The 25,239-nt window shown below is 39.6% G+C and overlaps 1 protein-coding gene across 2 annotated transcripts; it reads left to right on the top strand.

Annotated features, from left to right (window-relative positions):
* The first annotated feature begins 3,251 nt into the window (after nt 1-3,251).
* On the top strand, nt 3,252-24,101 carry LOC149063391 (uncharacterized). 2 transcript variants are annotated; one of them, XM_089255816.1, is made up of 6 exons: nt 3,252-3,293; nt 3,426-3,447; nt 15,260-15,355; nt 16,668-17,165; nt 19,458-19,880; nt 23,451-24,101. In XM_089255816.1, the coding sequence occupies exons 3-6, from the start codon at nt 15,331-15,333 to the stop codon at nt 23,957-23,959; spliced, it is 1,455 nt and encodes a 484-aa protein (XP_089111942.1). In that variant the 5' UTR covers nt 3,252-3,293; nt 3,426-3,447; nt 15,260-15,330; the 3' UTR covers nt 23,960-24,101. The 2 variants fall into 2 exon arrangements, with proteins under 2 accessions (XP_089111942.1, XP_089111941.1); XM_089255815.1 differs by having other exon boundaries at nt 3,266-3,447.
* Nucleotides 24,102-25,239: the final 1,138 nt, after the last annotated feature.

A 25,239-nucleotide genomic window follows, 5' to 3' on the forward strand; every position in this document is an offset into this window, starting at 1 on the left:
GAAATGGACGATTTCAGTGACTTCATGAGCTTCGCGCGGAGGCTTTCTGCTATAGAAGGCCTCCGGCACGGCCCGGGGGCCACCACAAAAGAAGAGGGGCCTCAGAAAAACGAGAAGTAATTGAATTTTTCCAGAATTTTCCAGGTAGGGCCTCAGACAAATCACTTGGCCGGGGGGGCCCATGATGTTCTTAAGACGGCCCGTGGGTGTGACTGAAGTCCCGTCCCGACCGTTGAGAAACACTGGTGTAGATAACTTTCGCAGTGCCACCGGTAGTACTAATTTCCAAAATTAAACATTTCGTTAATAAGTAGGGTGATAATATGGCCGTCTTTACGTTCTAGAATAAATCTGGCCCATTTCGCAACCAAGCTTACTTGAATTTTTTATTCTTTTCTGCAACCAAGGATGAAGAATATCTTCATAACTTATACATTATGCTATGTGCTACCCTTCGTAGCCACCCACCAAACCGGTCAAAAATTAGAAAAAAATTTGTATTTCGGTAAAAAAACTAATATATCAGAAGAAAATACTTTCATATACGCTATTTCTGTCGATTTAAATGCTTCTTGAAGGCAGGCCCGTCATTTAGGGCCCCCCTGGATTTTGAAAATACACTACAAATGTTATATATATATATATATGCGTACCTTTAGTACATGCTCTTTGCCCCCCCCCCCCCCTCCTGGAAGACGTTGAAATGACGGCCCTGATTGAAGGGTAGCAACTCAAAATCTCTCGGGGGGGGGGAATTTGTGCTTCTTTCCCCAAAGACTTTTGTGCCCCCCCCTCCAAAGTTTGATCCTGCGTACGCCCCTGCGAGATGATTACCACCATATATCTGAATATTTAGCTCAGATATATGTTCGATATTTTTACGTGGAATTCAAATTGGTAAAAAAAATTACATTTTATTCTGTTGGGATTTGAGGCAGCTCTTTCTTTTGCATCCCTTTGCAATTTTTTACATGTTTTGCGGTTTTTTTGGTGAGAATTGATGTCCCATTTTTATTTCGATTAATAAGAAAAATTATAGAGCATTTTGTAACTTCAAAATGGGTCCATAGGTCGCGGAAATGATCATGTTGTTTATTTTGGGTCGTGGCTGAAAAAGGTTAAGAACCCCTGACGTAAGGTGCCCAAATACTATCCCCCCCCCTCCCCCAAGCAAAATCGTTAATTTTAAAAATTTATTTAGAGTAAAAAATAATTTAAAAACTAACTGAAGTTTACTTCAGTTAGTTTTTAAATTATTACCCAACCCCATACCTAATAGTGCTGCAAGTGTGATTGTACTAAATTAACTTTTTCTAACCCAAAAAATTAATCGAAACAACGCAAATTTTGGATTTTCATCAAAGGTGTCTTAACTCCCCGTTCCCCCCCACTTCCAGTTACATTTACTTTTACTGAAAACTTGATTAAAACAGTGATATAAGTTCTCTTATAATAAATTTATGGAAATGAAAACATGTTTATACATTTTTATAAATAAGCAAAATAAGTTTAATATAAGTTTATGGGTTAACATCTAAATTATTTAGTCATCGAAACAGAAATCGCAAAGTTTTTGGGTTTTATTGACGATGAACACATCTGGTGGCACCAATTGCAGCATTTCGAACACTTTACCAGTTTTAATATATCTATAGAGTCATATTTATGTATTTTGTTGATGATGTTGCAGGCTGATATTTATCTTCAATGATGAGACCTTTTTGTCCTCTGATTGGGATTGTTTCTCCTTTTACGTTCTTCCACCATTTCTTTCTTTTCCATAGGAGATCTTAGAGATGTTTCATGAGGTCTCCCAGTCACCAAGAATAAGGTCCCAGCTCTGAAAGATATGGAAGGCTAGAGGTGAGTGTAAAAAGGTCAACAAAGTGATTATATATCAATTGAAATGAGTCTAGAGAGTAGTCAGGAAAAAAATAAAATGCATCACAAGAACCGTACATTATGAGTGTCCTAAATCCGTCCCGGGGATATATTTGACTGTTCGGACTAAATGACTATGACGATTGCAACCAATATTCAAGTAACAAAATCTGTAATTATTATCAATCTTTAAACTGGTGAAAACTTACTGTAATAGCTGTTCAAATTTGATTTCGCACTGTAACAAGTAGTAACAAGAACTATTTTTGACAAATGAAAGTGTAAATGTGGACAGAGCAAAGCAACTGCGTCACTGCAAGTACTCAATTGAATGGCTCTGAAGAGCTTCCTGGCACTCTCGCAAGATAGCAGTTCTGTACATTCCAATTAGAGAAGGGGACGGATTTCGTGCACTTTATCTTAACACTGAGGTCTTCAACTTGTTCCAGTTGCGGTTTGTAAAAAAGTTATCAGGATTTTTTTTTGGTACAGAAAAAGTTCAGATTTTTTCAATAGGGGCCCCTACACGGAAGTTCGGCAGAAGTGATTCGACCTGAATCTTTCGTCAATCTCTTCTGCAACTGAAACGTTCTTGAAGCTTCAGCCGGTGACTCATGGTAGATAAAACAACTTCACGAACAGTGCTTTATTCATAAATGTCAACATCACAATAAAAACCTTATATGAGCACCAGTAACAGGAAAATTCACAAATGAGTTGTAAATCGTACACCCTGCATTTTAGAGGACTCCAATTTCGCATTTCCCGTGATTTGCTTTCGTGAAACGCCCTCTATTGAGGAAATTTCGAATTTGTTTTTTTTTTCTGTACCCAAAAAAAAATCTCTGTTGAGAATAACTTTTCGCAAACCGCATTCAAATGTACCAATTCGTTCAATTTATATGCATTTTATGAACCATTTATGAATCAAACGGCAAGCGCACCCTGTACTCTTTGAAGGGGTTGCTTTGTTTAAATGGAACACTGAGCTGTAAGTAAACTTTCCTTATAGCTTAGTGCAGCGGTTCTCAACCGGTGCTCCTTTGGCAGTTCCCAGGGGCTTCGCAGCACCTCGAGGAAAGCAAAATAAATCAGTAAATTTGATTAATAAATAAATAAAAAGGTCTGAAGGATTCCACCATATAAGTTATATATTAAAAAAGTCTCCCCGAGGGCTAAGAACTCGGGGCTCCGCCACAGAAATTATACGTTGGAAAGGGCTCCGCGAGTCAGAATAGGCTGAGAACCAACCACTGGCTTAGTGAAATGGAAGGGAAATTTCCCTTTCATATGTATGAGCTAACTGTAAATATATTACATCTACACAGTTTGTTATCAAGTATTCATATCTTTTCCGGCAGTAAAGCAATTGATGTCATGATTTAGTTTCTCCACAACTTCAAAACTTGAAGGTTATAATTTTTCCTTTCAATTTATAATTTTAAGTGTAAAAATTAAGATTAAAAGTTAAGATTTAAAGATTAAAAATCTTATGGAAAAAAAAGAAATTTAATCAAATTTTATCTCTTCTGATTTCATTCCAGGAGAAAACAGAGTTCCGTAAAGGTAATGTGAATTTGAATACTTTCCTTTTTCATTACTAAGTTATTATGAACCAGCTGTGTACTCCCGGCTCCGCTCACGTCGACTTGGTAATCTGAAAATTTCTCCCCCGTATAACATTTGAAACTATCAATATCCCCTTGGGGATAAAATTTTCAGAAATCCATATTTTCAGAAATTTCATATTCATAGCTTCAGCGATGATTGCTTCTTATAACCTTTGCCCCCCCCCCCCCCAGGGGTTGAATTTTCAAAGATCCCTTTACAACGAGTTTCTACGTTACAAAATAAAAAAAAATATACTAACCAAATTTCATATTTCTTACTTCGGTGGTTTCGACTCGGCGTTATGCCTCTATGTAACGTTTGAGCCCCCCCCCATGCGACCCCTTCGGGAATGGAATTTCGAAAAAGCCCTATTTAGTGAGTCATCATAAAATAGAACTACCGACTTTCACGATGTCATGGCACAATATATATATATATATATACAGGGTGATTCAGAAAAGATGGGAAAAACTTTAAGAGGTGATAGTACACACCAATGTAAATAATTGTCATCAAAGAATGCATGGTCTAAGGCCCCTTTCACACGGAGCGGATGCGGGTCCGCATACCCTTTTACACGAACACTAAAGATGCGGACGAATCGCCCGCAACTTTAGTTTGAAATTCGTGCATAAAAACTATTTTTTCGCAATTTTTGTAATTATTTTTCTCCTTCATCCCTGATTCAGTGCCCATAGGCAGCCTAGAGTCATTCTTCGGTGGTTTAATCTACAGCCCCATGGAATATGGGAATAAAGATGTCTTCATTCTGATCCTCACAAGTAGGCGATGGGAGAAAATGTTTTCAAATATTTTCAAAAGATTTTGAAAAAAAAATCTGTCTTTTCGGAAAAATATGAAAGAAAAATTCCGAAAACAACCAATGTTCGAAAAATCCCGAAAACAACCAATGTTCGAAAAATCCCGAAAACAACCAATGTTCGAAAAATCCCGAAAACAACCAATGTTCGAAAAATCCCGAAAACAACCAATGTTCGAAAAATCCCGAAAACAACCAATGTTCGAAAAATCCCGAAAACAACCAATGTTCGAAAAATCCCGAAAACAAACAATGTTCGAAAAATCCCGAAAACAACCAATGTTTGAAAAATCCGGAAAACAGCCAATGTTCGAAAAATCCCGAAAACAACCAATGTTCGAAAAATCCGGAAAACAAACAATGTTCGAAAAATCCGGAAAACAACCAATGTTCGAAAAATCCAGTCCAAAAACATCTAAAACATTCGATGTTCCAAAAAAAAAAAAAAAAATTCAGGAGATATCAAAGAATTTGCAAGTAGAAAAATGGGGGGGGGGGAGACTTTCAAAATGCCTGTGCTTAGAAATATTCACATCACAATTCTGTCTTATGCCGGGATTACACTATAAAAGTTTTATAAAAGTTCGTTTATAGAACTTGAAAAATGCCACCAATAAGATTATCAGTTGCATTTGCTCGAATGTAACCTATGAGCTTTATTGGTTGAATTTTTTGAGTTTTAGAAAATGGATTTTATCAAACTTTTGTGGTGTAATACCGGCCTCAGGCCGGGATTACACTTTAAAAGTTTTGTAGAAGCTGTTTGATAAAACGTGAAAAATTCAACCAATAAGATCACCGGATGCGCCTATTAGTTGAATTTTCAACTTTTATAAAATATATTTTATAAAAGTTCGGTTGCATTTGCTCGAATGCAACCGATAAATTAATTGGTTGCTTTTTTCAAGTTTTATAAAATAACTTTCATAAGCCTTTTATAGTGAAATCCCATCCTTAGATAAGTCATTTCTGAAATATAAAATTTCATTTTTTAAGTTTATAGACTGAATATTGAGTAAAATATACTTTGTAGGTCTCGGGGGAACCACCAAAAATATTCAAGTGCTAGGGTCTTCAAACGTCTTAATCCGGCCCTGAGTGAACGCCGTACGTGGATAACGTTGTTTAATAAAATCATTTTTTTGAAGTTTAAAAAAATTAAAGGATTAAAAATTTAAAAAATATTCAAAATAATTTTAAATATTTAAAAAAATTAAATTTTTAAATTAAATTTAAAAGTTATTAAAGCATTTAGTCAATTAAATATTCGTAATGAATTACAGAACGGCTTATAATTTTGGTCCCGTCAGTGGCCGTTGTTAGCAGTTTTTATTGCATAAAATTGTAAATTATGGACAAAAGGCAGTTAAAGTTGCTATATCTCCTTTATCTCAGAAGGAAACAAAGGGATAGACGCATGTGGGTACATCATATTTGATGAACAGGGACCCTCATATGGTGTTTATAAGGATATTTATGGCAAATAATTAAAAAAATTCAGTGCGAAATAAGCTTTAAAAAGTAGCCAAAGATGCGGACGAATTCGCTCCGCATCCGCATCGTGTGGATAGCCTCGAATAAACCTATTGTCAAAACTTCTATGTGCGGATGCGGAGCCCGCACTTAGGTTTTGACACATGCGGGCGACGCCCGGACCCGCGTGAACATTCCCTAGGTGCGGAGATATTTCGGCTCGTCTGAAAGGCTCAGTATATTCCAATTGTTAAAACTTCTTCCTGACCCGCATCCGCTCCGTGTGAAAGGCCTCTAATATGAAACGCAAACGCGGTTGCGCATTTCGAAACGGCCGCTCCGCAAAACTGCATTCCTGTTGAAATTTATCGGGAGAAAAAGAACATCATGCGTGCAAATGTAACCTGGGGAAGAAGAAACCGTATGCAAATCTATGTCACAGTGAATAAAAGGGACGGACTCAGTATTACTAAAGTGCGCCATTATCCCGTACGTTACACCTATTAGAACGGTTGCACACTGCAATAACTTCACAGGGCTAAGCCTTCCTTCAAAACCGGGACGTATGTCTGCTTATACAGGGGTCGCCGAAAAAAATGTTCGGTCAAAAGGGGGTCGCGCTTCAAAAGGTTTACGTACTACTGACTTAGAGCATGTGTAAACGTTTAAATGATCAAAAGAGCATTAAGCTATAAAGCAAGGAACCCTGTCATTGAACGACCAAACCAGTGACGTGTGCAACTATACTGTAATTGACCAAAACAGTGGGTAAGCATGTGTGACAAAAACAGTGTGCAAGCATGTGAGTGACCAAAACGTTATGCAAGCATATGAATGATTAAAAGAGTGACTTAAAGCGTGTGTGAGAATGGGAGTGACCAAAGCAACAGTGACTTGGAGACACAGGTGTAATAGCAGGAGTGGGGAGAGACCAAGCGGGTTATAGCACAGGGTGGCGAATTCGAGGAAAGAGCAGTCAAGAAAATTATATTAGAATGGGAAAAGGGAGGCAAAATTCGTGTAGCCCGCAGTCAGCAAAACCATAAATGCACCTCTAGTTTAGATCCGTGTTTCTCAATCACTGGTCTTTGGGAATATCCTGCCGGTCCGCGAAAAAACTTCGCCGAATCCATATAAGGCTGGGATTACACTATAAAAGTTTGATAAAAGTATTTTTATAAAACTTGAAAACTTTAACCAATAAGTTTATTGGTCACACATTCTAAAAATTACAACTGATGACCTTATTGGTTGCATTTTTCAAATTTTATAAAAGGACTTTTATCAAACTTTTATAGTGCAATCCCGGCCTAACTGCTACATAATTTTGGTAGCTGAATTGTGTTGTCGGTGAACTTCCGTGACAGTGAATTGTTTCTGGCGAATTTCCCTTGCGGTGAATTTCTTGTCCTCGAAATTCTCGTTGAATATCAATATTTTGTTGGTGGTGAATTTTCCGGGGCTTTGGAGTGAGAGTTAGCCAATCGCACGCTGTGTATGAATACCGAACAATAAGGTTCGCAATGATTTCTATTTCCGTTCTACTAGTGTACATATTTGTTTCATAATGTACTTTTCCACCAATGTATAATATCTTTTGCAGGACATTGTCGCAGCTAAAATGGTCTGCACATGTCAATGTCATTTTTAGAGCCCGTATTATATATATGAACCCATTATATTCATATGAGCCAGTATGTGCGCATATGAATTATAATGTGTTGGCCTTTTTTAGTATTAATGCATATAAATGTACAAAATCAAAGAATTTTCGGAAAAGTGCATATTTTTGAAGAACGGAAGTTCCATCACGTTTTTTATAATTATTCAAATGAATATACTTGACCCTTTAAGCGGTTTTTAAAATTTTCCTGATCCACATTATATTTGGCATATCGAAAACTTCACAAATTGCCACCTATTTTCAAGAACAATTTTTTTTTCCGATTTCGAGCTGAAAACTGCTTTTCCACCCAACCAAAAAATTACTCCACACATCGCTCTTATTTCCTCTACTATGTTACACAAAAACAACTGCCATGACGCGTGTGGCTTTATAGGAAGAGAAATATTAATCTAGGAAGGGGGAAAAATATTTTTGTATTATCTATACTCAGCGTGTTTCTATACAATGCTGAAAGAAAGGGGAAGCAGTCTTTTTTTTCCCCTCGCTTCTTCTCTTATTTAACCTTGAACAAGAGATGACTCCACCCACTAGCAGCTGATTGATTGGAGGGGGGCGGGGGGAAAGATGGAAGTCATATTCTACTGTTATAAGAACTTTAACTCGTTTTTACAGCCGAGATAGTGACTGGAATAAAGCAGATGACGAGATATCTCGGGATTGCCGCTGAAAAGGTTGATATTAATTCATTTGAATTACAGAATAATATTGGCATTATTCAAGTATGCTCGTCTCACCCAGAAACACATTAAAAAAATGCCGGCAGAGTGCCGGCATCTGAGTGTCTTCATAACTCAGGCCTTGTGTACCAATAAGGACACGAGTTGCTCTTCTCTGCATCCCCTTCAACCAAGTCTATGTCCCTCTGTCGGTTTATGGTCTCCAAAACCTTACAGCATACTCCAGCCCAGGACGAACCAAACCTCGGAAAAGCGGAAGAATGACTTTCGGAGAACGCGAAGAGACCTTTTTGAAAATGAAACCGAGCATTCTATTCGCTTTTTTGACCACCGTCAAACAATGTTCAGAAAACCTAAGCCGCTCGTCAATGAGAATTCCCAAAAATCGGTGACCCTATAGTTACATCTGGGACAGTGACACCATTCAACTCGTAAGAGAACCGGTGTCGAAATGTATTAGAACTGTAGTATTTTCGTGTATTTGCCTTATTCGTTGGTGTCGTCTTAATGTCAACCGTCTCTTCTGTCAAACTTTCCCACCGCATTCCCTTGTATAGGCCTCGGCCAAGCAGTATTGAATGAATAAATAAATAAATACGAGAATTTTTATCGAAGTGTTTCCAGAAAAGATCGCGAATACGAAAACCGCGAGTGTGAAATCCGCGAATACCGATGACTGACTGTAGTATGGAAATTTCAGATTTAAGTTTTAAGAAAATTCTATTAAGTGTGGGGGGGGGGCGACTGTTCGCATATGCAAAGCATAACAGTAAGTTTTAAAATATAAATCGGTTTAAATGGAACACACCCTAATAACTATCCGTATAGTTATCAAATTATGTTTATTAATTTTCACAGTTATGAAGGATAAGTGTCTCGTTCGTCGTGAAACGATGGCAGTCTTCAAGGAATACAAATATATCCCAAAAAAACCTTTTTCTTTCTGTCTTTTGACCCGCTCCTAAGAAAGTTTACCCGTCACTGGCCTAATCTATCGATGCTCTGAAAGTAAACACGACTGTCACAATTTTTGCATCCTGTTCAGCATTTTCTTATCAGGTAAGCGACGTACAATAGTTACCCGATAACAAAAATTTCCACGTGCTAATTTGTTTTCTACGTCTTATCGTGGGCGCGGTAGCCCGGTCGATAAGATGCTCGCCTAAAGTACCAAAGGATGTTTAGAGGTGTCGCGAGTTCGATACCCAGTTCGTCCTTGTCAGAAAACTTCCCTGACACAGGGCAGGGGTACAACAAAAAAAACGGCGACTTGACCGCAGCAAAAATTGCTACCGCAGGGAGTCCCCCATCGAGGGGTTAGCGCACCAACCTCTCGATGAGTATGAAAAACAAGCCTGCCGTTCGGAATCGGCAATAAATTGTAGGTCCCGGTCTAATTAGCCCTCGTGTGCAGAAAATGACCGTGGTGCGACAAAAATGATCAAAAATGATCAAACGTCTTATCGTTCCAGTTTTTGCACAGACTCTCATAAAAGCATGGATAGACAATTTTGATGTCCGTCAATATTTTTAAGAATGTTCTCGACTGATAGTTTAATTCGATTAGTTAAACGTATTTTATCTTGCACTGATAAGAATATAGGGTGATCTATATACCGGATGCATAGGCAACAGGGGTTATGGCATTTTACTGGCGAACCATCGATTCTAGAGGTATATTTCCAATTAGAAAAAGTTTCCAAATAACGTGTAGTATTTAGATAAGCCATTCATGTTGCAAGTGGTTGTATAATTATTAAAATAAAGCAAATATTAACTTTTTACACGATCCCCGTGTGACCCAAAACCTAATTAGAAAGTTGTTGTCATGTGTCTCCTAATGCCAACAAAAAAAAAAATTCAACGTTTCTAAGCACAATATTCACTGAGATATTCACATTCGAAAAACGGAAGGAAGTTGGGGAAAATACAGCGTTAAATACGGATAAACCGTTTTACCCGCATTTAGCGATGTTTTTTCCGAAATTTCCTCCATTTTTGGAATTCGAATATCTTAGTGAATATTGCGCTTGGAAACGTTGATTTTTTTTTTTTTTTTTTTTTTTGGCATTAGGAGACACATGACAACAACTTTATTATTGTGTGTGTGTGTGTGTGTGTTTGTTTTTTCTTTATACAAATCAACAATTTTAGACCGATCGTCGCCAAATTTTGCATTCATACCAAATGGGGCCCGACTTGAACGATAGGCTACTTTAAAATTTTGTCAGAGCAGGGCACAAAAATTGTCGGGCAACAATTTTTTCTTAGCCTCTACAATGACTTTTCGAATGTTTACTTTGGTTACCGTGGCTCCCTAGCAATGCGTTTCAGACATGTATGTGGCTTCACAGTAGTTCGTCAGTTGTTTAATGCTGCCGGTATTATGTATAATAGTTTTTATTCCTTAATAATGGTTTCACTTTTTCAATCCCCCCAGTAATTGAGGAAAACCCGGACACTGCTCCGGGTGTTATAGCTAGTTAGCAATAATAAAGTAAGCAGTTTAGACATACTGTGTGAAACAGGAACAATTGAAGACTTGGACCACAACTTGGATCCGCTAGGTAGACGTAATCGTAAAGTTTATGTCCCGCTACTGAGAAAAGTGGCATAGGTGATGGGGCACTGGTTACACGTGTTCTCTTCCTTTTCCAGCCGTGACCCAAAATCAATAAAACAATCAAATTTGCGACCCATTCCGAAATCAAACAGGATTCTCCAAATTACTGAGAGATTTCACTGATTATGAAATTATTTCTTTCATAAATAATGGATTTTTATTAATTCTGGGATTAATTCTTTCATTAATTTCAAGTCTTTTTTCAGTAATTCTGGCATTATTATTCATCAATTCTGGAAATGTTTCGCATTGATTCTGGGGGAATTATATATTCCTTTCATTAATTTCAAATTCTCATTGATTCCAAATTTTCATTAATATTTGTTTGGTGAGTTCATATTAAATAAATTCGCATTCTACGAATTCTTTAATAATGCTTGTAAGGTTCAGGAAAAAAGAGGTTGGAAAAAGGCCGAGGAGAAACAGGAGTGGCGAGAGAGGGAAACGAGAACGATTGGAAACATTCGAAAAAGAGGAGGTGCGAAAGTTGGTACCGAAGAGACAGGACGGTTTCGTGGAGGTGTTGGATAATGAATTAAATAAAGTGTTGTTTTCTTCTTTTGGGAGTCTAGAATCCAGTTATTTCGTCCTGGAATCGTAGTGGAGGTACCGCTGAGGACCTACGACCGATAAGAAGTCGGGGGAAACTTTACTGACGCAGTCGACAGGATAGGGTCGTGGCTTCAACGACTCAAGATTGTGAGCTGAATTCGAAGAAGAGTGTCCTAGCGATGGTGGAACCACCCCGGTTCGTATAGAAGGATAGCAGCAGCGTCGAGCTTCCACGCTGTTTTTTTTTTTTTTCGTGAAGTCAACACGACAACCGGTGCTGAGAGGGGCAATCCTGCCTAGGGAAGAGAAGCAAGTGTTGTGCGGCGGTATCGAGACGATAAATAAGGATAAATAATTTGGCAAAAGGGAATAAGGAGGATCTGGAGAAAATGGCCGCCAACTTAGGGGTAGAAGTCCGACCGGAGTTCAACTTAATGCATTTAGTGAGTACCATACAGGAAAGTGAACTGCACAACGAAGCGACATGCAGAGAGATGCTGAAAACGATCATAAGCAATAGGAAAGAGAGAGAGAAAAGATGGAGATGGAGGAGCGGCGTAGAGAAAAGGAGATGAAACATGAACTCGAAAGACTGAGGATCGAGACAGGAGCCAGAAGAGAGAAGAATAATCAAGCTGGGCGCGGCAGAACCCCCGGCCGGGATTTCCAGAACCTGATGCAAAAGTTCATGATGGAAGAGGACATAAGTCTGTACCTGGTGCTGTTCGAGCGGCAAGCTCGTCGTGTGGCCCTGGCACGGGAAGATTGGTTAGCTGAGCTCTTGGGACTTCTTCCCTACGAGATGAACCAGTTAATTGCCCGCGAACCGGAAGAGCAAGTACAGGACTATAACCAAGTTAAAGAATTATTATTGCGGAGATTCAAACTCACCCCAGAGAAGTTCCGACAGATGTTTTCTTCGCGCCACAAGAATCAAGAGGGCACTTGGAGAGACTTCTACCACGAACTGTGTACCTATTTCGATGGATGGACGGCGGCTTTGGGGGTCCGAGATGGAAAGCCAGCGGAAACCAGAGGCTTCAGGGTGAGTCCTTCCCACCTAAAGCGACGATGGGTTCGAATACCAGAGAGAGAGCCGCAGTCACTTGTTATGTTATGCGTGTGGAGCAGAAGGCCATATAGCAAGGTTTTGTCCTGCAAGAGTCCAGCAGGAGCCTTTGAGTCGGGCCCAGGCGAACTCTGTCCAAACAGAAGAGGGGGACATGATTGAAGAAGCCACAGTCCTAACAGCACATATCACGGTGCCGGCAGCTGGTGTCGGTGCGGACATTGACACACCGCAGACCGTGAGTTTGAAATGTGGTCAGAAGACAATAAGAGGCGTAGTCGATTCTGGGACCCAAATCTCAGTCGTTAGATCGGATTTGGTTGAGATCGACGACAGTGAAGGCGAGGGGAGAATAAGGATCAAGTCCGCATTTGGCGAAAGTGAGATAGCCCCTCTGAAAATATATATGATGAAGATCAGCGACGGCAAACACGGTTACGTGCCGATTTCTTGCGCAATGTCGAGTCGCTTGATAAATGAAATGTTAATATGTCCGACGGCGTACGACGCACTCTTGGGAAATGTACTAGTTCCAAGTCCGATGAATGAGCCAAACCGTAGGGACGGTGTGTGTACTTCATCTGCCGATGGCAAACAGAAGGCCAACAACGGCAATAACAACGATTTTTGCATACCTAACGAAGAACTTGAAGAGAGGATCATATCCCAAGTCGAGAGCTACTTCACCGACTTCCACATCATGAAGAACAACTTTCGGCTGAAACAAATCCAGAGAAACAAGGAGGGCTACATCAGCCTGAGGTTGGTTTCATCCTTCAGGAAGGTCAAGACCCTGACCAAGGGCGGGAGGGTCGTCCGGTACTGTCTCAGGAACTCGAACAAACTCCAAGTCAACGGAGGAGGCACTAAAGTGCGCCGGATTGTGCCCGTACCGGCTTTCGAGACCAGATGCGCAATAATGATCCTAGTCTGCAACATGCCGTTCGAGGAAATGACACCCGAGTCACTGTCGCAGTTTATATCAGAACACGGAGAAGTCGTCGACGTGGCAGTCGTCAATCGAGGATCTAAGATACCGGATGTCTGTACGAGGCGCTGTCTCTACGTCAACGGGAACATGGTGAAGAAGACGTTCGCCCTCATCCAGTGCAAGACCAATCGGGTCGCGTCCGCATCCGAGGGCAAGGACTCGCAGCTCAAGAACATGAACTCGAAACGATACGACGATGGTAGTGCTGTCAGAGGGAGGAGATCGGCACCGAACCGGTTCCCGGATAGGCAGGAAACGTCCAAGCAATCGAACTGACGATTGTTTTCGTGTCCATTTGCCAAAGGAATCAGCAGAGCTACGAACCGGCAGTCAAAGACCGAGAAAACGAGAAGCCAACCGGCTAAATCTTCAATCGCCAACAACGGCGTGCCCAGGAATCAGGGCAGGGAAAGGCCATCCTTCTCTTATGCCGGTGGTGACCACCACCCCATGAACTCTTGGATGAACAACCGTAATTTGCCATTCAAGGATGGTATGGCCGCCGCCGCCAAAGTAGCTGCTGCTGCACGATACAACGCTCGCCTACCAGATAGCGTCATGCGTTGGCGTGGAGGACCCGGAAGGGGGATATGCAAGGTAATGCCGACGCCCTCTCTCTCTCTATCACGGTAGCCGTGAGAAACCGAGTTACGCTCTTGAAGCATCATCATCATTTAAAAATGATGGATGTGCTTTTCGATGATGGGACGTGTAAGGTTCAGGAGAAAAGAGGTTGGAAAAAGGCCGAGCAGAAACAGGAGTCGCGAGAGAGGGAAACGAGAACGGTTGGAAACATTCGAAAAAGAGGAGGTGCGAAAGTTGGTACCGAAGAGACAGGACGGTTTCGTGGAGGTGTTGGATAATGAATTAAATAAAGTGTTGTTTTCTTCTTTTGGGAGTCTAGAATCCAGTTATTTCGTCCTGGAATCGTAGTGGAGGTACCGCCGAGGACCTACGACCGATAAGAAGTCGGGGGAAACTTTACTATGTTATCCTTTTTTTTGAATGTCAATAATCCCCACCCAGCCCCTATTTTTTGAAATCATAGCTCCGGTGGCCCCAAAAATAATATCTGAGTCCCAGCTCAGCCCGCCGAAATTGCTGAGATGCCTCTGAAAACCCCCCCGAGTGGCTGAAAAAGGGATTGATTACCAGATTGGGAGTGCATTTGTATGACCTATCTCAGAAGCCCCTTGCGACCCACGTTTAAGTCGCGAGCACATAGGTTAGGTTAAGAACCCCTGCGATAGGACATGTGTCACGTGTGTCAAATTGGAAAAGTACAGTTTGCGCACCATAGTTTATTTCAAATACAAACTTATGTATGAAACGAACATTTTTGGAAATGAAAAGGTGTAATGAAAGAAAGAATGCCAAATTTTTCAAAATTTGTTCGCAAAGAAACTTTAATTTTTTTATGACTTTTCGAAAATGAAATTTTTGAAAAGTCATACTTCAAAATTATATCAATTATCTAGTGAATGTGATGATATCAATTATCTAGTGAATGTGATGATATCAATTATCTAGTGAATGTGATGATATCAATTATCTAGTGAATGTGATGATATCAATTATCTAGTGAATGTGATGATATCAATTAGATGTTGATAGTTCTAAGTTAGTTCAAGTTAGAAGTGATGATATCAGTTATCTTTACGGTGAAATTTGAAAATGTATGATTAAACATGTTGGGGTTGCTTGGGACTATTTCCTATTGAGGTCCAAGTAACGCCATTTTTAGTTTAGCAACATACTATTAAATTGCATTGCTTATTAATTAGCACAGTAAAATTAAACTACACAATTACTTGTAAATTTTAATGTGTTAAGTGGTTCTCTATCTAGCTCTAAAACGTTTGTTATTTTCTTAAGGACTATACAGGGCGATTCTAATTTCATGTGGTCAAACTTAAGGAGGTGATAGAAGAGATTAAATAAGAACAATGGAAAAGGATGTCGAAATGCCAGGTTTGCACTTCTTCGTGTGGTTGATTGAAATTTTTAATAAATTTTCATTAATAGTAGTAATAAAATATACATACGGGTGACAATAATTTCATTCATTATTTGTTATTATTCATACTTTTTTACTTAAAAGATATTTACTAAATACTACGGTGGCTCATGATTAAGGCGACTGTATGATAGAATTATACAGGCTTTCCAAAATTGTTTGCATAAGTACAGTGGAACATTCCCTCTCCGTTAACGAACACTTTTCTGATCTCCGGTCCCGTAGAATAGGGTTTTAATGTATCTCATTCCCCGTTAGCGGACAGTAAAATCAGGCGAACTGTAATTTTTTCCCCAAACCCTAATTTATTAATATTTGACCGTAAACCGAGTATTTATCAAATTCAATCAAGACTATGTTAAATCCCTTGCTCGTATTGATAAATATGACAAACCGTCAATCAATTATATAATTAACTAAACATAACTAGGGTCCAGGATGGTTAATTCGAATGATAATGTTGGTTTTGTTTGTTTATATCAGTGAAAAAATTCAACCTTATAAGACTGATAATGTTTTATGAATGTTTTTTAACTATTAATTTCATTTTTATTGCATAATATGTGTAGTGTACGTATCATGTGTAGGGGAAAAATTAATTGGTTGAATGAAGAGAAGAAAGGTTACACATTTTTTTCCATATTTATTAGACTTCCCAACTTTATTTGGTTATTATGCATAATCGCCGGAAAAAGAGGAAATTTAATCAAACTTCCATACGGCGAGTCTAAATTCATGTGGTCAAACTTTAAGAGGTGATAGAAGACTCTTAAACTAGCATTTTTGGTCACAGAATGTGCGGTCGAATTGCAATAGCAAAGGCAGTAGAGGGTGTTTTTGGAGAGTGCCAACTTCACCAGAAGCGAATATCGTATTTTTCTGACGGATTTGCTGCAATAAGTACAATCAATCTTTCGAGAGTGCAGGGTATTGCAATGTGGTAGGCCTTTTGCTGTATTTTCGAAATATATGACCATCCATATTTATTATGGGCATCTTTTTCTCAGCCACCTCGTTGGGCATTTTGCTTGCTATGGCCTTGTATTTGTATTCTCACGGTGCAACCCGGGTAACGCAAAATCTACCACAAGTCATTGTACTGCTTGCACAAACATTGCATTGCTATCACCACCTTCAAAAGTTGTGCGACCATTTTTGCGACACCCGGTATATACTGTGCATACATACATTTTATATTGTTTTATTTTTTAGTTAATTAATTTCATTGATTAGTTTATTTGATGAACTATCTTGGTATTTTTCCAGCTCCAAAGCGCCTGAAACGGGAAGAAAATGTAATTTTTTCCAACAAGAAAAACACACTAACAACCAAGAAAACTCTGCCGTCTGACAGGAAGAATGCTCCGCTCATGGTTGAGCGCATGTTTCGTTTAGGCGAACCTAATTTGGATAGAGGCGGAAAATGGATTCTGTATCTCGACAATAAGTACAACAGCGAAGATGACAAGCGCACTGCACTGGACAGAGCCTGGATCGCATTGAAAAAATTACGTGCTAAAGAAAAACTGCTGGCGGTGGAATGGCTGAACCCTCACCTTAGCACTTCTGGTGGTGTAATCTGTTGCCACACGCGTGATTTTTATAACGTTGAAGAAGTCAAATCTGCAGCTTTTCTTATCAGAGATGCTGTATGTAATTACCACAAGAACATTTATTATAAGCAAGCCAAAGACTGCTATTGTGAGGGATCGTCTCTTTATATGCTCGATATTGAAAAGAATTTTTTCGTATCTCATTCCTTTGGTGAGTAAAAGTAATTTTGATCCATAAAGTGACATGCAGTCCAGCCCTGCTTGATGTGATCATATTGGGACTCGGGCTTTATGATAACAATAACCAAATGATCCCGTTTCCAAGTACGGTGACCTTACATCCCGTTTGGGTGGACGGGACGTATGGTAAACGAGTAATGACAACTCTGTTTTTCTTTCCCACATAATTGTTTGCAAAATGTTCAACTGTTCCATTCTTTTTAAACTTTTGAAACGAGACTTTGTTTCTTTAAACCAGACCTTTAAGCTAAAATTATATTGTTTTTTTTTTTACTCAGCAAGTGTGAGGACTTAGAATGGAACTGTCTAATGTAGGGGTGAGCCTTCAACCCTTGGCCCACCAATGACATTTAGTTATCGTGCCCTGAGCGACCAAATTCTTCTTCATTCTTTACAGGGAAAATTTTTTTTGGGATATTTCTTCGATAATAGAGAAATCTTGTCCTGAGATTCGTGTATGTGAGTTGAAATTTTCTTTTACAGTATTTATCCCCCCCCCCCCCCGTATCAAAAGCTGAGTTTTTGCAGTTTAACTCTTAATTTAATTTTGAATAATAAATGTAATTGGAGACTCCGCTGCAAGACAGCACGATCTCTAGGCATTTAAGTGCCACACGACACACCGTTGGAAATTACTAACCTATTTGGTATTTTTAATGGAATGTTATTCTCAAGATGGCACATCTATCCGGTTAATCTCGTGGCACCCTGAGATGCAGCGGCACACTATTTGGAAATCCCAGTGCTAAACACTTATTGGCTATAATTAGCTGGATGATCTCGTTTTTATCTTAATAAACAACAGTTAGTCTTTTAAAGTACAATTTCTGACGCAGAAATAATTCGACTTACGGAAATTATGTCGGCGTAATGGCTATACATATATACAGTATAGCGAAAAGTTTAAAAACGAACGTATTTAGCAATAGAGGAATTGCACTCGAACTGAAAGGTAGCCTTTAATCACTGATCATCTCATAAGGGCCGGTCCCCTATTGTCGAAGTGGAGAATAGAAAAGGATTTGGTCACTCAGAGCACGTAACCAAAGGAATGTCCAAAATGAATCGCGATCAAGTTTCAGATAATGGAATACCGATTTTTTTACTATTCGGTGTCTTGGCGGACCGGTTACGTGCTCTGAGCGACCAAGGAAATAACGTTGGTAAATAAAAACTGTGCGAACAATCGGTATATCTTATCAATTTTTGATCAAAGTTCTTGTTGACTAGTTCCCCACTTCGAAGCAATAAGAGAGATACGGAAAGTTTAATTACAAAAGCAGTTAAGAGAAAATTTTCTGAATTAGATCAGAAAAGGAGGGAGGGGCCCTACCCCAATGATTCGGCGTATAGACAGTTCCACAATGATTCATCCCTCCCATTAAATATGACCTTCGTAATTTCACGAAACTATTGATATGGCCCTCGAATGCAAAACGTTATATAACATTCGGACACCCTTAAGGGTCAAATTTTAAGAAATCCCGTCGTAGTGATTCTCTGTATTTTAAAATATAATATTCACCAAATTTTTCCCATTTATAGCTTCTGCTGTTTTCACTCGGCGATGATTGTGGCATATAACCTTTGGAAGTCACCCCCCCCCCTTTTATGTAGAATTTTGAAATATCCCTTTTTAGTGTGTGTGTGTGTGTGTGTGCGCGTGCGCACGCGTGCATTACAAACTAAAACTACTGACCAAATTTCATAATTATAGCTCCAGCGGTTTCGGCGAAGCTTGATTTCTCTATGTTACCTTTAAACTCTCTTATGAGTCGAATTTCGGAAACACCTTTTTGGTTAGTTTTTACGTTTTGAAATGAAACTAATGACCAAATTTCATAATTAAGCTCCAGAAGTCCAGGCTCGGCGTGATTTCTCTGTTACCTTTGAACCCTTTTATGACCCCCTTAGGGGGTTGAATTTAGAAAAAAACCCTTCATACTGAGTCCTTGAAAGTATCGACTAAATTCCATATTTATAGTTTTAGCGGTTTCGTCTCGACATGATTTATCTATATAACCTTTGAACCCCGTTTTGAACTCCCGATGATGAATTAGTGAATCAGTCAGGACATGTGATTATATACTTATATGGATTACCATCAGATGGTAAAGCCTAATTGAATGTAATAAATCACTTTCATGAATAAAGTGCATTTTCTTGCCAATATTAACTTTTGAGGAGAAATTAATGCTCCCTTTTTACTCATTTGACGCATTTTCCAGGTTTTCGTGAATCGTTTGCTTTGCGTTTATTCTAGATCCTGAGACCGAAACTGAAGGAATTCCTCCGTCTAGAGTGACGAATGTGCCTAAGTTAAGTTTCGGAACGCCTGATTGGAAGAAAGGCGGGAAATGGGTACTACGCCTGGACAACACTTACAAAGGCGAAGAAGATGACCTCACAAAACTGGACAGAGCTTGGCAAGCCGTAGTGAAATTGTACGACGATGGTAAATTCCAGGCAGTTGAATGCTGTACGGCCGTCTCTTCAGACGGCCTAATCTATTGTTACACCAGTAATAAGCTGCTTGTAAAGGAAATCGAATCAACTGCTGTTTGTATCAGAGAAGCTGTACCCGATTACGTCGAGCATTTGGAATACAGAATGGCCGATGATAGGCATGGCAAGGCTTTGTACAAGTTCGACGCTAATAAAGAACTTTTCATATGGGATGAATTTGGTAAGTTGAAACGGTTAGGGGAATGTGGTAATTTTAAAGCAATAACTAAATACTGCCTTGCTTTTTTACTGCACAGTTACTGTGCAAATTATTATTTTAGTTCGAATTATCCAATTTTCGTCAATAGAGAGATCAGTAAAATGACAACCAATTCTAACTTAATAATGAACATGTGTCACGTAGGATTCGCAAGTAATGTAGGTATGTTGGTTGCTACATTATTTCACTCACTATTCACTGGAATCGGCATAACTAGAATTTATTGACTATGCATACTCATTTACCTTTTAACATGGTGAAAACTTTGCTCTAATAGAAATATCATTAAAAATACTATTTAACCATCGATTTAGTAAAGTAGGCCTGCTGCACATTCACAGATCACTTAAATGACCCCGCGACACAGTTTCAGAACACTTAAGCGATCCGTGGCGCAATTAGAAATCCTTTGAGTGACATGTGCCATAGTTTTAGGGCACAGTTTAGGGCCACCCCCAGTGTGGTTCTACATCACTCAAGTTACCCCGGCACATTCCCAGATTACTTAATTGATCCGCGGCATAATTACGGATCACTTGAATGATCCGAGGCACCGTTCGAGAGCACTTAAGTGGCCCAAGCACATTTCTAGATCACTTGAAGGATTCACGAAACATTTAGAGAAGATCACGGCTCTCTAGGAGACTTATTAGTAGGAAGATTGTTAGTTCAGGTGCCCACAAACCACAGTTCGGGATGCCATTAAGAATATTTCATATCTTTATAAAGGGTGGTTGATGACGTAGGCATCATCCAAGCACCCCCCCCCCCCACCCCTTATCATCAAAAGTCAGCAAATCGGAAACTCCCCCCATCGATGCTGACGTAATACTTGAATGACCCCTAAGGCAAATGCAATGGAAAAAAAAATACAAAACTCCTAATGCATTTTGACACGCTATGAACGTCATCTGCAAAGGATAAAAAAAGTATATCAAGGATCTGACTTGTATCCGTTACCAAATCTTCTCTCGGTTCCTCAGCGGAAAGAAAAAATACACGTCTGTCATCACACGTCGTGACCAGGATGAAGTTGAGTGCTTCTTCTGTAACGTCCTGTCTGGCTGCTTGCGAAATAGATTCATCCGATTGGTCTGTTCGAATTCCTGTTCATAATGAACCTACTCCACTGCGGCACGATCGGTAGTGCTGATTTATTGTCGTTTACTAATTTATTTTTTTGGAAGACCCGAATATATGTGCCCCTTCGTAGAAGTCTAATATTTTCTTTCCGCTGAAACAACCGAAAGTTAATGTTTGGTAAACAATCAAAGTGGGATCCGCGGTCAGCTTGATATATTATTTATCCGCTGAAGAGACGAACGACACTTAGTGGTTATTCAAGTATTAAGTCAGCATACGGGTGAGGGGGGTTTCGGGTTTGCTTAGTTTTTATCGATGTTTACGTCATCAACCACCCTTTATAAAAATATGAAATATTCTTAATGGCATCTTACTCGGTGGTCCAAAAACGAGGTAAAAACCTTTTGCTAGTTTGTGGGCACCTGAACTAACATTCTTCCTACTGATAAGTCCTCTACAGAGCGACTTTGGCGATCTCTAAATGTTCCGCGGATCCTTCGAGTGATCTGGAAATGTGTCCGGACCAAGTGTGTCCGCTCAAGTGTTCTAGAAATATGTTGCGTGCCACTTAAGTGCTTTAGAACTGTGTCAGAAAACTCAAGTGAGCCGTAATTATGGCCTATCACTAAGGTAATCTGGGAATGTGCCGCGGATCACTTAAATAATCTGGGAATGCGCCGTGGGTCACACTTAAGTAATCTGGGAATGTACGGTGTACAACTTGAGTGTTATAGAACTGCACTACGGGCCGTTTAAGTGCTCTAAAACTGTGCCACATCTCACTTAAGGGATCTCTGAATGTTCGACGTCCCGCTTAGGTGCACTGGAACTGTGCCGCGGGTCACAATTAAATCTGCAAATGTGTCGCGGGCCAATTAAGTGATCTGTGAATGTGCCATGGGCCGCTCAAATGCTCTGGAACAGTGCCACGGGTCACTTAAGCGATCTGAAAATGTACCGCTCAGTTCATTTTCACAAAATTAAATTTGAGATGACGGGTCACATCAGGTAACCCCGAGGACCGCATTTGGCCCGCTGGTCATGGATATAGCATATATCGCTTAGAGCATAGTTCCCAACCTTTTTTGCCTCATCGTCCCCTTCTTCAGAAATTTTTTTTCCCCCCATCGTCCCCTTCTTCAAAATTTTTTTTCCCCCAACACAATCTAACCCATAGGATCCTATGTTATACCCGTAGCTTCTACCCCCCCCCCCGGATCATTCCATTGCCCCCCAGAGGGCGTTAACGCCCACGTTGGGAATCACTGGCTTAGAGCGTAGGTGGAAATGAATTTATTTAAAAAAATGAGTTCTTAGGCTTTAAATAGCATTGGAATCAACAGAAATTGATTATGACATATAAATGTAATTTCTTCAGAAATTGCATTTTGTTAAAAATATTTTTCGCATCCAAAAACTAATTTTTTGATCGTCTGGAGGGGGGGGGGACGTATAGGGAGGTTCGTGACCCTTCCCCACGTACTTCTTTGATCCTAATATGCGTTAGGAGGTAGGAGGCAGAGCTGATGAAATTTTGTTGACACGGAGGGGGGGGGGTGCAAAGTTTTGTTAACTTTTGCTGATAAGGGGGAGGGGGGGGGGTCAATAATTCCACAAATATCTGCTGACGTAATTGAACGGCCCCCTTATATCGTTTGCATTATTTCCTTACATTTGCCTTATTCGTTGGCGATTTCCTAAGTATTTACTATACATAGGCAAGAGTTTATCTACTCTTCCAAGACAAACCTACTCAAGTAGATGCCTTTTACTGAAAAAAACAAACTGCCATGCTTGGTCCAAGCATTAAAGATAGACCGAAATTATAGAAGACCAAAAATACTAACAACGTGATAAGGACAAATAACCACTTGGAATAATGCACCAACATGTTCTGGCATTCATGGGTCGCGAAACATGTCGGTGTATTATTCTAAATGGTTATTTGTCCTTATCACGTTAACATTTTTGATCTTCTACAGTTTCTGGCACAGCTGTTCGTTTTGATTAATAGGAAGTTTCATACTGAATTTTGCAAATCTTTATCTCATCAAATGTCTCAAGCAACCTTTTGGGTCATAAAGTCCATCCTCTAAGGCAGCGGTTCTCAACCTTTTTTAACTCGCGGAGCCCTCTTTAGTAAAAAAATTCTATGGCGGAGCCCTGTGGGAGGATTTTTTAATTACTGATCAAAGTTACTGTTTACTATTTAAAAAGTGTTTATAATCATTTTTTTAAATTTTACTGTTTTTTTATTAAATTCGTGGAGCAGCCGTGGAGCCCCTGGGGAGTGCATAAGGAACCCCAAGGGCTCCGCGGAGCACCGGTTGAGAACCACTGCTCTAAGGAACTGTTTACATTCTATTGTGATAATGAATAAAAATCAGAGTGAATCGCCGTGAGGAAAGGTTATTTTAATCGCAGCTAATGAAAAACTTTCATTTTTAGATCCGAAAGGCTTTTTCAACAAGGAGGCAACCTTTACTACCTCGAAAGACGGAGTAATTCCTTCTCGAGTGACTAATGAAAAATGGTTGAGGGACGAACGCCATCCCTCTTGCGATGAAGAAAGCGGGAAATGGATGCTCTTTTTCGACAAGAGGTACAGAGGTAGAGATGGACTCACAAAACTGGACAGGGTTTGGTCCGTCGCTAACAAAAAATTTCCCGAAATGAAAGTATTTAAAATTATATGCTCGACGGCACATCCCGACAACTTGGTTCTCTTCGAAAATGACGGCTGTATCTGTTTTTTTACCCCAAACTTCAAGGACGTCAAAGGAATTAAAGCAGCAGCATTGGCTATCAGAAAAGCTGTGCCCGACTACCCTGGTGACATGTATTACAAAAGAGGAATAGACTGGCATGACCAAGCAAAATCCCTGTACAAATTCAGTGTTGAGAAGGAACTTTTCAAACTAAATGAATATGATTATAAGAAGGTGATTTCAAGTTAAACGTGTAATTAGAAGCATTAATTATACATTCTTCAAATTGCATGCTCATATGCATGCTGTCTATGCCATTTTTCAAGTGTAAGCGAATAATGTTTTGGTACCCCCCATCTGAATGATAATAAAAGTGTAGGAAATTGTAATGGACAAGAATTCTGCAAAGAGTTATTACTAGGGCTCGGATTTCTATTTTTTTTTTTTTTTTGCATATTTTCTTATTTATACGTCACTACGACGGACGTAGGTCCCTTGGGAGATCACACCGTTGTATACAGTATGTGCGTAGTTCATGTGTTGTGTTGTTTTTGTTATGTCGTTGTATTTAGTTTATTCGTACAAATAAACTTTTACTAGCTATAATACCCGGTGTTATGAGGATTTTTGTATCACGTGATATCTCCCTCTTTCTTTGAGGGACATACAAACCGTGTCCAAGGTAACCAATATGGCGACTTCCTGCGCGACTCATGAGAGAAACAAATCCAGATTTAAAGAGACGTAGAAATGAATATTTTTTTCTCTTTTTTAAGGGGAGCTGGGTATTTTGATTTCTCCCACCCCCTGAACTTCAAGTTATCCATCTCTGCCTGTTTCTGCTTCAAAAAATGCTTAATTAAAGGAATGTGCTGTGGAATGCTGTGGAATTTCTTCAATGTAATTTACGGGCCCATAATTAATTTTAAAACATCCTAACTATATGAATTTATGCAGTTGAATATTAAAAGGCAATACGGAGACATTAATTTTCATGCTTGAGAGGATATAAATATAAAAAGTTGAAATCAATGTTATTGCATGAAAGTGTGCCACAAGTCACTTGGATGATCTGAAAGTGTGCAGCGGGCCACTTGAGTGGTCTGGAAATGAGTTAAGAGTGTCACTAAAACCCAATCTATAAAAAAATGCATCGGGCCACTTAAAGTGTTAATGTATCGCAGCCCATGAGGTGATCTGTGTGCTGTGAGCCACTCAAGTGATATCGAAGTTTGCTTCGAGCACTCAAATGATCTGTAAATGTGCCTCCAGCCACTTGAAGTAACCTGCAACTGAACTACGTGCCACTTGAGTGATTACTGGAGGTTTGCCGCGGGTCGCTCAAGTGATTTGGAAATGTGCTTAGGGTCACTTAGGTGATTTGGATATATGGCTGTTGGCAGCTCAAATTATCTGGAAATGTGTCGCGAGCCACTGAAGAGTAATCTGGAAATGTGTCCCGCTTGAATGATTTGATGGTCGTTCGTGGGGCCACTTGTGTGGTTTTATTATTCATCCTGGACCACGTG

Source organism: Pholcus phalangioides, unplaced genomic scaffold (assembly GCF_987345545.1).
Source record: "Pholcus phalangioides strain wild (caught in Gottingen) unplaced genomic scaffold, Ppha-v1.0 ptg000172l_1, whole genome shotgun sequence".
NCBI classification, from domain to species: Eukaryota; Metazoa; Arthropoda; class Arachnida; order Araneae; family Pholcidae; genus Pholcus; species Pholcus phalangioides.